General features: G+C 47.2%; 1 protein-coding gene across 2 annotated transcripts in view; it reads left to right on the forward strand.

Moving 5' to 3' along the window:
• Positions 1-4,091, forward strand: part of ASTN2 (astrotactin 2) — a 598,062-nt gene extending 593,971 nt beyond the window's left edge. For both annotated transcript variants that reach the window (XM_090021411.1, XM_090021412.1), the window contains one exon: positions 3,182-4,091. In XM_090021411.1, coding sequence (XP_089877537.1) covers positions 3,182-3,419 — 238 coding nt within the window. In that variant the 3' untranslated portion in view covers positions 3,420-4,091. The remainder of the gene's footprint in view (positions 1-3,181) is intronic.
• Positions 4,092-18,676: the final 14,585 nt, after the last annotated feature.

Consider the following 18,676-nt stretch of genomic DNA (forward strand, 5'->3'; position numbering starts at 1 on the left):
CCTCTGACATATCATTATTGGGAATTTACATTCCTCCAGTAACTGCAAAAACCCCCAACCCCAAATCCAGAGCTTTTCGGAGGCACCAGAGGGAAAGGAAATAATCTGTGATCTTGAGACTTTCAGACCACTGAAGTAAACCCTCTCCCCCCTCCCACCGCCATGTGTGATTTAGCACTTTACAAACACTCACTAGGGGATATTTTGTTTTGTCCTCCTTTGTTGTTGTACTTTTCTTTCTCTGCCGTTATAGAGCTCAGTTCTTTCTATCCATTTCCCATCATGAAAGCTTGAGAAAAATGCAGTGCTCTGGACTCAGTTGGGTGCCTGTATATGTGGGTTGCCTATAGTTAGGTGCCGATATATGTGCATCATTTATGTTCTAATTAGGATGCTCCAGCTCCGTCACGTGGATTAAGCCCCTGCATGTTTCAAAATGGACATGTAGGCATTGTATCTAAACCTAGTCAAATGAGCTTTAAATAAAGTGTCCCACCACCAATTTGAAATGTGTGGGGGCTTAATACACGTGATGGTGAGCTGTTTTCATTAGACCAGCTATCCAGGAACTGTTCTAATTAAAATGCTGTGCCCCTCCCCCAAGCATGTGTATGGGTAACCATCAGCTAAGGAGGGTAGCAGATCTGCTTGAGGTACTTCCTAGTGAGGGGCATGGGCCAGGGGGCAGCAAGTGTGTTACAGGGCTTCAGAAAAGCAAGGACCCAGGAAAAACTGTATAACTATTAGGGCTGTGCGAGGCTTTGGACAGAGCTTCGGATCCGGAGAAGCTTTGGACGCCTCAGGGTCCGAAGCAGCACATCCGGGTGGAAGTGCTGGCCTCGTTCGGCTTCCCAAAGCAGTTCGGAGCCGCCTCGGAGAGCCGGCTATAGGGTATAAAGGGGAAACAATAAAATATCTATAATGCTGTTGTTTTTTGTCTGATTTGGATGAAATTTTCAGGGGTGGTGGACTCTGTAGAGAGACTGAAGCTTGCCAAGCTTCAAGAAGATCAGTGCAGGGGCTTGGGGGGAACAGCACCCCAAATTCTTGAAAGCAAAACTCCTTTCATGTCTATGTGTTACAACACAGGGGGGTCAAAACTAGAGGGCTGGTAGCTTTTACTGAGGCCACAAAGCCTGCCAAGCTTCAAGCAGATCGGTGCAGGGGTCTGGGAGGAACTACCCCTCAAGCTGCGGACAAGCAAAACTGGTGCCATGGGTGCTTGTGGGACTGACTGTCTCTGTCTTGGGGCAGGAGGAGAGACACTGCTGCAGGCCTGGCTGCTGAGCTGCTGTGCTCCCAGTTACCAATCAATCAATCATGATTCACTTGGGGACCAGGGACTCAGGGACCAGCTCAATACATAGGGCCTAGCTACTATATAATGACTTAACAAGCATCAATTAGCACCTACAAAACCAGGCTAAGGAGAGGAAAGACTCAATACAGACAATCAACTGCCCCAAGATGGACACAGTCTTGGCACAAGTTCTGCCTGTCAGCAGCTCGGGGGGCAGGGCCCCAGAGCCCCCTGCACCGATCTCCTTGGCAGCTGGCAGGCGTCACAGCAGGGGCCACCATCCCTGCAGCTGTCACCCCGCTGCACCTGAACGCATGCAGTGTCACCCATGGCACGAGTTTTACTTGTCCATAGCTTGAGGGGCAGTTCCCCCCCAAACCCTGCACCGATCTCCTTGAAACTTGGCAGACTTTATGGCCACCACCCCTGCAGTTTTGACCCCCCCTGTGGTGGAACACAAAGCCGTGACATGAGTTTGGCTTTCAAGAATTTGGGGCACAGTTTCCCCCAAACCCCTGCACAAATCTTCCTGAAACTTGGCAGGTTTCATGCTCTCAGCAGCAGCTACCATTCCTGCAAGTATCATCCAAATCAGACAAAAAACAGAGTTATAGATATTTCATTGATTCCCCATTATACCCTATGGCTGGATCACCAAGGCGGCTCCAAACCGGATTGGGGCGGAAACCCGGTCCTGGCTCGCGGCCATCCGAATCGGCTGGATTGGATCACTGCCAACTCACACAGGCCTAATAACTACCCATTGCTCTTTGCTTGTCCTATGTTTCCTTGAGACTGGAGCCATGATGATAGATCAAGCTAGCTTGCTGGGTCTGTAGCGGGCAAGATTCAAACCTGTGCAGGAGAGCCGTAACAAATGTTTAGTCCATTGTCATAAGTAGTCATCTACAACTACTATTGACAGAGAGGTAGAGAGCTCCCTGTGTCTTCAGCTCAATCAGTTGTTTCCATGGAATAACTGAGGGGAGAATTTTCTCCCTAAATAATGAAAAGGGAGGAAAAAAATCCAGCTCCTAACAACACGTTCTTCTTTCTCGCACTCTTCAGAAAGCAATGGAGCATGTTGTACATTTAAATGATCACCTCAGGAGTAGACCACATTCATGGATACATCTCCAAACAAGCCATATTTGTGCTGCACTCATCAGTGGTCCCACTAAGAGCTGACTTATTTCAGCTGAAAATTTAATCAAGGCTCTCACTCCTGAGGGAAGCTTGCTAGTTTTGAAACCCTGGGAAGAACTCAATACATTTTCTGTGATGTCCAATGCTGTTGAAAATCACATTATTTGCAAGCGGTTATACTGACTAGAGAATGAACTGGAACTGAAAGATATGGTGAGAGGTTATATTCCCGGGTCTGGTGTGACCTTTGGTCAGTCATGTCTCCTGCCTCAGTTTCTCCATATAGACATCGGGAATAGTATTTTCCTGGTGTATAGGGTAATAAATACTATAGAAATGTAAAGTATTATTATCGGCGAGCATTTAACCAGGCCAAGTGTCTACCTACCATACAATGACAACTTCTTTTTTGATAGGTCACTTGCCTATATTATAGGTTAGAGCAGGGGTGGCCAACCTCTGGCATGCGTGCTGCAAGTGGCATGGGCAGACTCTGTGTGTGGCACGCAGCAGCCTGGGGAGGTGACGGGGAACAAAAGGAGCAGAAGATTGGACAGGGGAGGGGGATCAGAGAAATACTTAGGGGGGCATAAAATTTATGGCACATGTGCCAAAAAGGTTGGTCCCCTGCTGGATTTGAGACATCACTTGATCCCAGGAATCCTGGCTCGTGGACTCCTCTTCTCTCTGTTCTCCCCACCTACCTCCTTTGTCCTACTCTTGTCTTCATTCTAGGAAAGCACACCTGATCCTAAGGAGGTTGGAGAAAGTCAGCAACCACTGCTCAACCCTGTTACGCAGTGCCTATATCCAGAGCCGCACTGAAACCATGCCCTACCTGTTCTGCCGCAGTGAAGAGGTTCGGCCACCCGGCATGGTCTGGTACAGCGTCCTAAAAGACACCAAAGTGACATGCGAAGAGAAGATGGTTTCCATGCTGCGCAACATGTACGGAGAGTCCAAGGGGCGGTGAGGGAAGATGTCGGCCTGAAGCTGTGGAAGGCAAAGGGACTCCAAGGAGTCAAGAACTTGTGATATCCTGAATAGCTGGTGGGATGTGGGGGAAGGGTGACGTTCGGAGGGGTTGGAGGGGACAGCAAGGCCGAACGGGACTTTCTCACTAAGATGGTGGAGAAACGAGAAATCAGCAAGTTGGACTTTAATTTCCTTTTTTTATTTTTAAAGAGAAAATACCTAATTTGACTCAGCATAAAAGTCTCTCCTTTTTAATCTTTTCTTACTGAATTTCCTGGACTACACACATGAAACCCGAGTGGAGGAGAAATCCAGAAGAGCCAGGGCCACACCAGGGAGTGAACCGGGAGAGGGGAGAGATTGACTTGGGCATGACCTCCCCTGCTAGCCCTGGAAACAGATGGGCTAGGAAAGGGGAGGTGGGTGGTGAACTGCCTCGGTGCATCAAGGAGAAAAAAGAAATACCTTGGTTCTGGGAGGCGCCGTGAGAAGCTGGAGGCACCATCCTGAATGTGGAGGTCATGGAGATTCATGCCAGGCAAGTGCCAGGACATTGCAGGCAAACTGTTTTTTTAACACTCCCAAGTTTACAGAACTGTTCCTTGGGGAGCCTTCATTTGCAGGGTTCCTGACAGGTTGTTCTGTGCATTAAAGATTCATATTAAGTCCACCTTCCTTGCCTGCTTGGTATTTCTTACGGATGCACTTCTCTGCTGCTGTCTGTGATCATATACAGGGCCTTTACATGGAGTGACCTGGGATAGAAATGGGTCATTTGCAAGCCCTTTTGAAAGAAATCCCAGTGTCAGGTACATGACTAAAGGGCAAATTCTTTGCCTGACAAGCCACTTCTGAATCCCACCCAGGGGTAAGGGAGACAGCAGCTGAGCAATAAAAGAGGAATGGTGGGGAGAGCATAACCTCTTTGTGTAGAACCAGACAGCTCTTCTTCTGCAGTACCCCCAGCCCCCATGGACGTTAGTGAGTGTTATAGGCCTGTGTACAAGTCCAAGAACTAAACAGATGCGGAGGCTGTTTTATTTTTATGACAGGTGTGAGTACAGGTGGCGTGAGAGTTGTGCGACTGTTAGGAAGCCAAACCTAAATATGAGGACATGGGGAAGGGAATGAGAAAAAAAATATCAAGTCTACCTTGCCACCCAAAGAAACAAGGGGAAAAAGTGGGAAAAAAAATGTTCTGGTTGAATGAAATGGTTTGGTCAACCCAACTCAAAATGTAGTCTTTAAGTTTGGGGTGATTGAACTCTTCACATGCTTGTAAAAATAGGTTAATTTGCAAATGAAAATGCTTTGAAACCAAAATTTAGTTTCATTAAGAAAATGTCAAAAGGAAGCAGCCTAGCTTTCCGAGATGTTTTCCTCTTTCTTGTTTTCTGCTGAAACTGTTCACCAAATGTATCTGCAGTTGCCATGAGTTTGGGTTGCCCAATACTGCATTTGGTGATACTTAGTGTTCATCAAAAAAAAAAAGTTGCCCTACTGGCAAACACTTAATGGCACAGGGTGGGAAGCTGAGGCTCAACATCTTGCTCCATACTTCACAGAAATCAGACAGAAGTCTATGTCAGTGGTCTTTGAGTCACGCCTTAGTTCAGCGGTTCCCAACCTCTGACAGATTGTGCACCACCAATTTAAAATGATACAACCTTAAGTACCACCAGCAAATGTTTGTAATATAAAGTAATTATAATAAATCTGTTAACGTGTACCATTGACAAATTGTTTGCATACCACCACCGGTGTTACCCGTACTACAGATTGGGAACCGCTGCTTTAGTTACTTCCCTTTGCAAGGCAGAGGATGTGTTTGGTCTTAGCTTTGGCATCTGCTGAGGCAGCAATGCAAGGGGCATTCACATTTGCAAGGTCCTGTCTGAACTGTTGAAAAGGAGTCTAGAACTGACCAACCTCTGTGTCTGTAAGAACGATAATGTGGGGAAGGGGATTAGTGATGACACCAAGGAAGACACTCCATTTTCGAAGCTCCTTTAAAGCAGCAAACATCATGTCATTCTTTCTGCAGCACCGAACATGATGAGGAGGCACCGGTGCCTGGCTGGGGGTCACTAGAAGCTACAAATAGTAAATAACAGCAATAATTTTCTCCAAATCTTTCCCACATTCCAGACTCAAATTTGCTAATTTGGGATCCCATATTTCTCCTATTGTAAAATGCTTTCATGTGTCATCATGAAATCAAGGTGCCACTTGCATAATAAAGTGCTTAATCCCCTGGCACCTGAAAGACTCTCCCTCATAATCGTCTTCCCTTCCCTTGGGTTTTGCTTGTCTGCTGTAGTCGTTTGGGCCTCTGGAAGTGGCAAGTTTTTGTCCTCCATCACTCACCAAATTCTTTTTGCCATTCACGACCAGATGGTGCATTTGCAAGGAAAAACTGAAAGTCTAAAGAGTTTCTTCTCTTTGTCTCTGCATGGAGGCCAACCACAATGTGCGGGCATTTAACACACAGTGGATACAAGGTGCTTCTTTTTAAGAAGTGCTGTGCTTCTGCAAGCTTTCACTGACTTTGATTGCAGCATCAGAGGCTCACTAACTAACTCCTGACCTGGAAGCAGAGGAGAATGCAGTGAGCAGGTGACATGCTACCCAGGCATGATGAAGTGGATACTACTATACCCTCTCAATAGCCCTGCAACTGCTGTGAGTTTTCACTGCCCGACAACCCAGAGTAATAATTCTGGCTAAATCCTGGGGTCTTCTACTGCAGACAATCACTGCTCTCCCTTTCCAACTCTTGAGCTTGCCATGGACACCCTCCAGGATTTAACTGGATAAACAGCTCCTTTTAAAAATACCGTATAAACCATACTTAGCCCTCAAAATGAAGCATGCACCTCAGCTGCACCTCAGATCACATGCCGAGTAAGGGAATTGGAGAAGAGGTTAAGGAAATATTTGTTAGGACCTATTATTGTGTCAAACAAAACAAAGTCAAACTCTTGAATTGAAAATAAGTTGCTGCTTGATGCCCTGACTGCTGTTTTGGCATCGGGTTGCTGCACTGTCATATACTGCCATTAAAAATACTGTGTGCAACTGTGAGAGGAATCTCTTGGGTACCCTAGACCCAGGCTGAAGAGGCCTGATTCTTCTCTCTTTCCTTACAACCATGTAAACTCATTGACTTTTAATGGGGGGGGGGGTTACTTGGTTTACACTGAGGTGAGTGCAAGAAGAATGCCATCCAGTCCCATGTAATAGCACAGAACAGTGGTTAACCTTCAGTAGGGTATATATGGGAAATATATAGCATATACTCATCAGCTGCAGCCTGGGATGGTGTGATATGGTGCTACAAATGGTTGAACCTTGAGTGAAAAGGGTTGGGTTTTTTTGCAGATTTCTTGAACTCTTTTTTTTTACTTGTTGGTTCTCAGGTTTTTTCCAGAACCAGTCCCTTCTCCTGCCATTTATGTTACAGATTCAGTTTGGTTTGCTTTTTCAAAGAAAAGCCATGGTTGAAAACCAAGGCACACATGACACAATGGAGAGGAGCTTTGGAGACTCAGCTGAGGTAGGAGTCAGTGTTGACTGTCCCCCTGGATAAATCAGGGTTTTTTTTCTGTAATCCCAGTTAAGCACCTAGATTGTGGTGGTAGGTGCTATAGGGACACTGAGAGACAGATGACACTTCTAGATATGGAGGAGCTTGTGCAGTGAATTAGGGACAGGCGTTCTTCCCAAAGCTGGGGACGCAAGAGTGAGTGCCTGAAGGCACATCTTGTGGGCATGGTATGTTCTTACAGCTGAATCATACTCTTGCAGATCGCAGATTTGTTTTTCCTCGTGATTTGCACAGTTTCGCACATAACACATATTTGCACACCTTCGGCCTACAGAACGGGGGAGGTGGAGAAAGCACAGCACTCTTGCTATTTTCTGCAGCCCAGGGTGCACATGAGGACATGGGAAACAGAACTATAATTGCAACAATCCCAAGACTGCTCAAACTAAGGGCCAAACATGATGGACGTGATGATGGCTTAAGATGATCTTAACCCCCATCCGCCCTTTCCCAAGTGTCATATGGGTGTAACTAAGAATGAAGCCCAGAGTATAAGGTAGGTTTTCAAAAGTGGTGTGTGCATGTAACATCTGTGATCTAGATGATACCGCCTAACATATTTGCAAGCATATTACAGAGTACGGCGTGTATATAAACACCGCACAACGTGGGCCAGATTTTCAGCTGGTGACTCAACAGTGAAGTCTCCCAAATAGCTTTGTTTTACTCTAGTGGTAGTCTAGCTTCCCTGTTTGTCTATGCATGCAGAAAGCAAGAGAGTGTGTATGTGCATGTGTGTGTGTGGTTCTCTACAGCAAGTGACAGTCTAGAAATAAGGCAGCCTGCAGAACTTGACAGCACAATCGTCTGCAGGTAGTACAGTGTGTATAACTGAAGATCAAAGGCATTTTAAGTCAGTGGAAAAATGGAAAGCTTATAATTTACCTGGGAACCCAAGCCAAACAAAACCCAGGAATTATTCGAGGTTGCTAATAAAGCAGCTCACAACTGAAAGAAAGGTTCTGTATTTCCTCTTTGGATATTTTGAGCCTTTTCACCTTTTGGCTTTTGAGCTGATCTGTTGCACTTTTCCATCCCAGAAGCACTGGCAGATAGCAGCACAACCCATATTAGCCGCACAAAGCTTCTTTCCTGACTTGGCAGTTATAAACACTTCTGGCTATAGATTATTCCTTAGAGAATAATCCTTAGAGAAAAACTGATTTTAATCTATCCACCTTGCCACAGAGCACCCGTGCATAAAGTCACCACCTGCGCTTCAATTCTACCCTGAATAGTTATAGCTTCTGTGGCACCTTCAGGAAACTTTGTGGCTGAATGTCCTAATCTGGTATTACATTCATTGGGTTTAAATGTGGCTGGGTTACTGGTCTATGTGGGTGTGTGTTGGGCAGGGTGTCAGGACACTACAATGGGTGTTGTGAATTGGTGGTGAAAAGGAATGGGTTGAATCAGAGAAGAAGGTAGGAGGGTGGGAAATGATTTTTTTACTTAAAACAAAAGTACAGCCAGGCAGCTAGCAAGGTATGTGGCTTATATTGTTCTCTTCTGCTTGGATATTGTATTGCTATCTCCTGGCACTAGTGTATGCTTTAATTTTGGACTGTAAATTCTAGGGGGACAGGACTGCATCTTCATCTACATGCTTAGCATGTAGCAGACACCAGCAATAGCTAAACAATAAATAGCAGCCATAGTTTTACATGAAAGCCAATGTCCCTTAAAGAGAAAAACGTCATGGTCTAGGACAAAGTTTGGAAATGTGTTATTTATTTAAACGAGACAAGTGGAGAGAGTGACTGGGAGTGGGGTTTTGCAAAAGGTTCAGCACATTGTGCTGAGATTGGGTGCAGAGCTTTTTGAAAAATCTCGGCCTACTTGTCAAATGATGCAGGGCTCTGAGTTTATGCACCTGGCATCAGGGGATGCTACTTCCCATAGAGCACTTAGAAAGTCTCAGCCTGAGACATGGAGCATTCAGAGTCCAGGATGAGATTCATATGCTCTGCAGTTGCCATAAGGGTTCTCCCCATTTCAATAATGACTGGTGTACATGGCCCTGTGTTGATCTTCTCCCTCCCAAAACACTTGGGCCACATTGGGACTGCAAGTTTACCATGCCCAGCTGAGGCACCCTTAGACCTGCTGGGCAGTTCCCTGTGTGCTGCCACCCACACCTGAAGCAGGGCAGCTGAGTCTGCGTGCCACCACGGGCAGAGTGATTAGCACTGCGAGTAGCAGTGTCCGTTAGCCTGCCATGGGCAGCGCATAAAACTATCTCTACTGCCTAGACGACAGTGCACTGAGGCAGGCGACAAGCCGGAGGGAGCTGCTGCCAGACATGGACTTTGCAATCCAGGAAATCACGGGTTGCCACATTCATTCTCAGTTGTGCAGCCTTTTGCTGGAGGCTGCCATCCTTGCATGTGTAAAAGATGTCGTTAGCAGCCCTCTATCACAGTCATAAAGAGCCACCATCACCGCAAGACCCAAAAGGCTCTACGGAGCTACTCCTCCCAGCACCTTCCCATGTGGCTGGAAAACATTCAGTTTTGCTTTGTACGGTGGAGGCACAGAACAACTGTCTTACGCACAGGTGACACTGGAGGGCTGGCAGAGCAGGGAAGTACAATAGAGGCCCCAATCCTAAACCAGGTCATTAACCACTAGACTAGCTTCCCACTGTAGGATATGCCCCACCAATCTCCTACCATTTCACTTCCCTGCCCCTCTGTTAGTCACGCTACAGCTGCGTAGACTCCCTAGCTGGGGACATGGCACTTGGCTCCCATCTCACCCTTTTTCCTTCTCACGTCTGCACTGGATTCCTGCACTTGTAAAGACTCTGGACTGAATTGAGGTTCCTCTCATTTATATTTCCAAGGAGCTGACATGAGAGGAGGCCCTGCCTCCCTTAGGTTGGAAGCAATACGCTCCCAATTTATTCATCGGGGTAGATAAATGTTTACCATAGGAAACCAAGATACCTTGTGCCAGATGCCAGTATTGCCACGCTGATCTAGCACTGGATTGCGTTGGGTTTTTTTTTATATCCTCCACAGCTGTCACTATCCTTTTCATGTGAGCTGGAACCAGTGGAAAGCAGAGCCGGGCAGGAACATGACTAGGGAGGCAAGAGGCAATAATCAGGGCGTGAAGGGAAATCTTCAATGCTGTAAACAAAAATCAAACCTTTGAGAGGATTTGAGTTTTAATGCTGAAATATTCTGATGGTTGCCCAGATTATTTTATAGTCCATCTCTATAGTAGTTTCTTCCCAGATGACCCTTTGGGTCTCTGCTTTTTTATTGATACAGAGTCAAAGGTGTGTCTTATAACAAGGCCATTGGGGTGAACATGGCATGAGTACAAAGGAAGGGTGAGGCCAAGAGATAAAAATGCGATGCCTTGGTTTCCTAGTAAACACAAGTAATCGTCAGGATCCGCAGGCAGCAAGTACTCAAAGGGAATTCCAGTCCAGACACAGAGCAAAGCTCATCATGTTGCACCTACAGCCAAACTGCCAGGAGCAACTGAGGGTTTTTCCCCCCGCCCTCCCAGTGGTGTTAGCTGGCAAGATACAGGAAACAGTGCATACCAGTTTAGAGCAGACCAGTGACCCATCTAGCCCAGAGCCCTGTCTCCACCCCTGCTATGAGGCCACTTCCACAGTGGGAATCTTCTCATTAACCTTATGTTTGCTCATAAGGTGTAGTCTGTGCTGAAGCTTTTCTTATGTTGATCTTGAAGCAAGAGCCTGGGGTTTGAGCTCAGTCGCCTCCCAGCGCCCAGCTGGAACAGAGGCGAATACGTGCATGCATAGACACCTGGACTCTTCTTCCTTTGCAGTTCCCAACTTACAGGTGCTTTGCCACAGCATCCACGTGCAGCTCTGGAGGAAAGAAGCTGAACCACTTTGAGAGAGTGAAATCCATTCGCATGGAAGCCTGGAGCAAGGGCTGTTCACCCCTCAAGTCTTAATTAATCGCTAGCTGAGGTTCTTGCTCATCTCATATTCTAGGGTGAATTTTAGCTCAAAAGAAAAAGCACCATGTAACAATATGCATTGTTTGAATCCAGGCTGCAGCTGGCTTTGTACATACAAGAGATGATTGTTCCAGTTGCTCTCTCCAGTTTCAGGGTCTTCTGTGAAACAATGCACAAACACACACATCACACCGTACACACACATACACACACGCCTTGCACTCTGTCTCTTCTCCCTCTCGCTGAGATCAGCAGCTGGATTTCTCCCCTTGCACCCCAATATATGTCTCAGTGATGTTTATCCTTTCAAGGGCATCTAACCAGAAATAAGTGTGATGCACACAAACCATGTTCTGGTCCCTACACTGCTCAGTGATAACATCAGCATCGTTATTGATGTTGCTGCTCTCCTCTAGTCTAGCTGTAAAGCTAAGGATGCACTTTGCCACTTACAGTCATGTCAATGTTGGCAGGACATAAACAGCAGACTGTAGTTAGTGGGCAGGGGAGGTAGAGCGGGGGCTGGGACAGTGAGCAAAGGCACCTAGGCCAGCTCTTGAGATGGTGTCAGTCAGTTTGCAGTCATCCATCTCTTCCATTTTGTCCCCATAGCCCTCCCCACACAGCTTCAACCATGCAGGTGCTAGCATTACTGCTATGCTCCAGTGCATCCCTAGATGTTCAGCTGCCAGCTGGACGTGGAGAGACAAACTCTAGGCTCTTTGTGCTCCTGTCCTCAGCGCGCTCTTGTGACTGCTCCCAGAGGCTGGTTAAAAATGAAACATGCTTTGTTGAGCCTGCTGCAGTTTCACTCAGCATGATGGCTGTCAGCAAGCCCATCTTATGCCAGGTGAGAAGCTGGTTATAGTAACACAAAATGGCCATGCCATCACCATAAAAACCTCACTGCTGGTGAGTGGAAAATGCTTGTAGCCAGGGCCGGATGTAGGCAAAGGTGAACCGGGCAGCCACCCAGGGTCTGGACAGCGACGGGGCCTGAAAATGGTAATTTTTTTAATTTATTGCTATCATTATCTCTGGCGAAGGGTGCAGCCAATACTAAAGGTTGGCCTGGGGCCACCATGAGTTTTGGTACAGTGCTGATTGTAACCCGAAGAGGGGTGAAATCAGGAAAGGCAGATGAAACATGGCTGTCTCATACTTTGCTTCCTGCCCCCAAGGATTGGAAAGCATGCTAGCAAAAGAAGGTCACTATGGGGCATCTGAGGCAAGAGCAAGAAGGTGCAACTGCAGAGAGTGTGACAAAGCACCCAGACCTCTCGGCGTCCGAGCTACGGCAACACATGGGAGGGTGCCTACAAAGGGCCCAGGCCCAAAGTCCTTGTAGCTCAAATGCTAGGAGCTCGGCGCAAGCATGTGCTTCAGGAATGGCCTTATGAGTACAAGTGCTCTGTAGGGGGGCAGTCAGCTCATCGTGTGGTTTGCTTTCTAAGGTACAGCACGGCCCTGCTGCGGCCTTTGAGAGAGAGGGAGTATTTGCAAGTTCACTCACTGATGGCTGCCTCCTGCTCCCGCTGAACGAAGTGGTAAAACATCCATCAGCTGCAAAGGAAGCAAAAGTAGGCCAAGCATGAGACGCTTGCACGGAGCCAACACTGGTGCCATAAGGCAGACTTCTTCCACAAGAGACGGGCTTTGCAGCGTTACTGCTTTGAGAGTGGGCTATGTGGCTCTGTGTGAGGGCAGACTTTGGCAAGACACAACTGCAAGGGATTGCTGGCATGTGACAGGTATGACCTACTGCAAAGGGTGCTTGAGTGTCTATGAAGTCAGCGTGTTTCTCTCCTGCTTTAGAGTTTAAAATTATGCTGCAGAGGTTGAGAAGGCAGCCCCTGAGATTTTGCATGACTTGATGGAAAGTTTTAGTGTTGAAATGCTAATAACATTTCCAATAAAAAGGATTCCCTTCCTTTCCTTTCCAGCCTCCCCCCTTCCGCCCCTTCTTGTCTAAGCCCATTTAATAGTCTCTATGATTTGCAGCATTCTTACATTATGGAAATAGAGGAGGGGGGTAATTTCCACATGACAGAAGTATGTAGCTGTTGCCAGTGCCAAAGGTTAGGGCCGACTAAGCTAGATAAAGGGGGGCAGCTGAAGTCTGCATGTGATGTGAGGAAATGTCTCTTCTGCACACACATCAAAGAAAGAGAAGTAGAAGCAAGGAGGAGATGGGGATGGCGAAGCTGGGAGTTTTTAAGGGTTGGGTCCTATAGCCCAGTTGGGGTGTGAGTGGGGCTATGGTGGGGGTACCCACACTAGGTATCAGGGTAACAATAGCAGCATGGATTTTAGCACAAGCTGGATAAGTCTGCCACAAAGAGAGAGAGAGAGGGAGAGAGAGAGAGAGAGTGTGTGCGTGCGTGCGTGCGTGCGTGCTTGGCTTTCCAGGCTGCATTGAAACTCATGCAACCATGGCATCGCTCTCATTAACTTAAAGCTAGAGTTAGTTTGCCTACCCATGCTATAGAGCAGCAGTTCCCAATCTGTGGTATGAGTACCACCAGTGGTACACAGACAACCTGTTAGTGGCATGTGTTAACAGATTATAATTACTTTATGTGACAAAAATATGCTGGTGGCACTTAAGGCTGAACTGAAAAATGTGCTGGTGGTACTTAAGGTTGTATCATTTTTAATTGGTGGTGCACACCCTGTCAGAGTTTGGGAACCTCTGCTATAGTCTAGATCCACCTTCACATTTGCTGCACAGACATGCCAGGACCACGACAGAAGACAGCAACTGGCTTGATATGTCCCTGGTGATTGAGGAGGAGATGGCAAGAGAATGCAACTTTTGACAGAGACATTGGGCTGAACGCACACCTGTGCTGTGATGCTGTTCAGCTTGGTTGTATCCAGTCCCTGACATTTATCCATAGGGAATTTGAGCTGGAGCATAGAGATAGAACATGTGAGAGGAAAACTGGGAACTGAGCCTATTAAAGGAACAGGTCAACAAGGTCAAAAAGACTTTCTGGCTTCAAGTGTTTCAAGCACCTGAAATTAAAGCCACTTCTTTGCACTAATTGGCCAGAAATCTCCATGTCTCCCAGTTTTCACACAATTTAGGGGAATGCCACTCATTGAGGAATGACTCTCTCAACTGACCAATGGGGTGTTTGCTTCAACAGTGGTGCTCAGCCTTTTTAGACTTACACCCCCCTTGGCTAGACCTCAGGCAACTCTAGATGGACTCACGGCATCCCCTCAGAAAAACACCAGCTGTTAGTTAGAAGCTTTTTTTTTGACTACAGGAAAATAATAGAGCAGCTTTTTTTCTGTTGCAAAGTATTCACAAAGACTGCACCTAGGGATAGTGTGAAAACTCTGGGCTTGTCTTGTACTAACTGTACTAACATTGTGTGGCATCCTGCAGCATCTTTGCAAGGATCTCGTGGCACCTCGGTTAAATATCACAGGCTTAAATATTAGGCACTCATATATATTTATGCTCCTTATACAATAACCATTATGGGAGAACAATGGCATTGTAGAGAGGCAAATTAGCAAAAGCATGCTTGGAAGCTGGGAGGGCAGGGAGAGAAACTAACAGGAGGTGGTTGATGCAACCCAGTCAAACAGAAGGTTAGTCAATAGTTTTTATTTTATTTTTTTTTAAACACCTGACTATGGGCAGCTTCACTGCCTGGAGAAGTGAACAGAAAGTTGCTGAGCCCCTTAGACCCAGATGCTTAGTGCTACTTAGGTTCTTATTGCCCATTATGGCTGGACTGCCCTGCCTTTAGGGACCTGGCTCTTACACCCTGCCCCACTTCCTCCTGCATTTAACCAAGGGTAGTAAAAAATTGTGCCTGAATTTAACTAGGTGCTTAAGTGTCTTGCTGCATTGTGCAGTAAAGAGAAGTTCTTGGGCCATGCTTTGTACCTAATACGTTTGATGCAGGAGCACTCCATACACCCTGTTCTGTGGTTGTCTTACTGGACTTTACAACGTAAGTATGAAATGCTGGTGCTCTCCATGCTCTGAGGTAAGCGTCGCTTTGAAAAATATACTCAACTCACTTGATGGCTTCTTTCCAGATGCATGTGTCTTCATGAATCTGCCAGCATGGGTGGCTTTCCCGTCATTTGCTGTGTATGTTGGCTGGCATGCTGATAGGATCCAGTACACGGATCCCAGTACACTACAAGGAATGAGAAGTCAGCAGTAGTAGGGGAGTCCAGTATCAACATTGGAGCCTAGGAAGCCATAAACCTTAGCAATCTGGAGGAGATGAAGGGACCCTGAGGCAGTTTAGGGCACATCATAGAGCAGGAGATGGCAATGTTTTTGGGGCAGAGTGCCAAAAACACCTGCAAGCTCAGTTTGTAAGATGCTGGTGCATCAGGGGCAGACAGAGGAGGAGCTGCAAGGGGCCTGATCTTTGTTGTGGCAGTGCAACCCTGGCCCCTTCTCTGCTATCTGCCCCAAGGCGTGTGCGCCAAGCAAAATGCCTTCATATGTCACACTCTGGCACCCGTGCCAGGGGGTGCCTACCCGTCATAGAGAGAGGGATGCTAGCAACATGTGGAAGAACATGTGATGGTGTCCAGAGAGGCCATCAGGTGGCAAGGGGGTACCATGCCCCTGATGTAGGCACCTCAGTCAAAGCCCCCTCTCCCTCCTGTCTAATATTCCTGGCTGCCCTGCTAAAGAGGCATCTTGGCCCTCAGCCTCCACGTCTTTCAGCTGCACACAGTGGTCTCTCGCCATGCCTGCTCCCCCAGTGCAACCTCGTAGACCCTCTGCTATACTGTCCTTCCTTTCTACCCCCCCCCGCAACTCCCCAACTTGCAGCCACATCCCAGAGGTTGGTAGGCAATAGCTCATCCCCTGTGAACAGCCTCAGAGGTTGGGGGCCTAATATCATGTAAGCTTGCAGCTCTTGTGGAACGGGGAAAAGAGGCTGGGGGGATGGGGAAAGGAGGGGAGACATTCTCCATAGCAGCTGCACTGCTCTGGCTGCCTGGCTGACAGTGGGTGGTATACAGCCATGACCCTTTAGCTGGCCTGTAGCTGGGCACCCAGTCCCAGAGCAGCTGGAGAGCTGCACTGCGGGGCAGGCAGCCATGACGTCTGTAGGTTGGGGCATGGGGCAAGAGGCAAGGCCAGCACAGGCAAACAGAGCTGGAAGCTGCCGTGGCACTGCATGTAGAAAGCACAGCAGAGTTAGGGCACCTATACAGGTACAGCGCGGCTGCGCCGATGTGCTGCAGTTACAGTGCGTCGAAGCAGACTCAAATTAAGCGAGTCTGGTAGAGTGCAGTAATTACCGCACCCCGGCAGACTCCAGCCTCATGTTTATCAGTGTCCCTCCACTGAAAATTGGCAGCAGGGGTGCTTTAATCAATGTTCATTCTACGAGCTTTATGAAGCACCCCCTGCTGCCCTTTTTCAGTGTGGGACGGCTGATACATGGGCCGCTCCAGATGCTTTAATTAGGGCGGCTCTCAGAGCCCACCCTGCCCCGGAGCACATGTAGAAACCCCCTTAGTGTCGAGCAGCATCAATGGTGGTTTTGGCATTTCAGCACTGGTTGCTAGTCTCTTACTTCTGAACTGTGGGTGCCTAAGCATGGTTGTGTGTAGACCAAGCTTGCTCAGTAGGCTGTGCATTAGCCAGACAGATCTGCATGTGTGAATGTGAGCCCAAGTCTTGGTTGGGAGGAGGGGACTAGGGCAGACCTCCCTTGTTTTAGTTTTAGGTGGGAGTATGATCTGCATCTCCTTTGATAGCCCAGTCTAGTAGTCACACCACTATTCCACAGGCTTGGCCTGTACCAGGCCTGTTCTCCTGCACACCTTTCAAAGGCTCACAGCAAATGACAAGGGATCCTCCACCCCCACCCCAGTGGCTAATGCTGTTTTGCTTTCCCTGCGTGTCTACTACAGGAGTGGTACAGAAACACTGCTGTGGGCCAGGATCTAAGGCCTGCTAATAGGCAGAGCATTACTGCTTTCCATTGGGGCGTATACTAAGTCACAAGCTGGCCTATAGTTTATAGTGCTCGTTAGAGTCTTTGAAGATAGCCAGAAGCACCAGTGCGGAGAGTGTAGCTAACCAGTCCCTCCTATATACATTCCTTAGCCAAACAGCCTTTCCATGTCTTCCCCCTCGCCCCCCCCCAACCAAAGTGTACATTTCATGCATTAGCAAGAAGCTACAGTACTGAGGCTTGATTTCCTTTCCCTTCCTTTTGGACCTGCAAGCCCCCTTGGGCATGTAACTGAGATGCGTCCAGTTATGCACAGATGAAAACAAGTTTAATGGATTGCAGAACCTCATTCTTTAGGAGGTAAAAGAAATGCACATTTGCTCCATGTAAACAAGGGAATAAGATTGAATTGCAAGCACTATATGCAGGAAGTGCAGCAATCCACAGCAGAAATAATGGCCCATAATATGTTTGTATCTGCTTGTCTGGCCTGGGAGGCTTCCACATGCTTTAAAAAGCATTGGTCAGTGATGGGTTGCAATCCTGGATCTCCCTTGACCACTGGAGACCAAATCTTAGCTTTATCAACATGTTTTCTTCTGTGTCCATAGGCTTAGAGTAGCTGGAGCTTCCTGGTATAGAATTGCGTTTAGGTAGCTATCAGCCCCCTTCCCTACTGTACCATTATTTTCAAATCAAAACTTACCCTCATGCTAGAAATAAATAATTTTCTGAGAGATGGGAGCTGGGAACTGAATGAGACACTCACTAGAAGCTTGGTTTTAATTCACTCCTTTTAACGATCAAAACATTCAGGCCACAGGATTCAATCATCTCCTCTTCTGTAAGAAAGCCCTTCAGGGATCAGCAAACTATGCAAAGGGGGCAAGCAAACGGACCTCCATCGTTTGGCGATATGTGCATAGCCAACACCTACTACATGCCCTGCCCATAAGAGATGGGGCAATGCTGAGATAAGAAAATATAAACATTTGAGGGTGCACGGTAGCAAACAAGGACACAACTGAGGCATGCCCTGATAAGCAGTTTGTACCGACTTTGTCTAAAGTATGTTTTGCTCTGAACACAAATGCATTTCCCCTGCTCTGTTGACTTCAGCGACCAAGGTTCAGTTGTTACTCCTTGTTACTGCTGTCAGCTCTGCAGAGGCTGGGCAGCTATGGGAGAGGGAGCTGTGTTTTCTGCTGCTTTGTCCGTTATTGATACAACAATTGGCTGAATTCCTACTGCAGGCTCTTTATTGTTTTTGAGGCATGAGCCAGGAAGGACCCCAGCTTGACATTCAGATCCCAGGGTAAGCTTGTAGCAATTGCAATTAGGAAAGATACTGCTTCACTTGTCATCTGAGCAGCTGGGAACAAAGAATCAATATACAAGGAACCCCACAATGCCTCAGGTAGCAAGGCATTACAGTGACCCATACTTTTATTGTTAAACGTTATATTTTAGATAGTCGCTCTTGTCATTAAGTTCACATATATATAGGGTTTTTTCCAGTCACCAGCAGGTTGCTGGATTTCGGAAGATCAACTTCACACTCTGAAGTGACAGCACATGCTCTTTGTAAGTTGAATAATTTATATTTTGTCCTGATACACAGCCTCCAGCTAACTCTACTTTCATATGTATGTGACAGTCAGATTAGATAGCCAATTAGTTAACATTTAGTTAAGTGAAGGGATTCTGGTGCTGCATCAGAAAAAGATCTCTCTGTGGGCACGT

The sequence above is a fragment of the Crocodylus siamensis genome, chromosome 11 (genome assembly GCF_052110815.1).
Source record: "Crocodylus siamensis isolate JL-2025a chromosome 11, ASM5211081v1, whole genome shotgun sequence".
NCBI lineage: Eukaryota > Metazoa > Chordata > Crocodylia > Crocodylidae > Crocodylus > Crocodylus siamensis.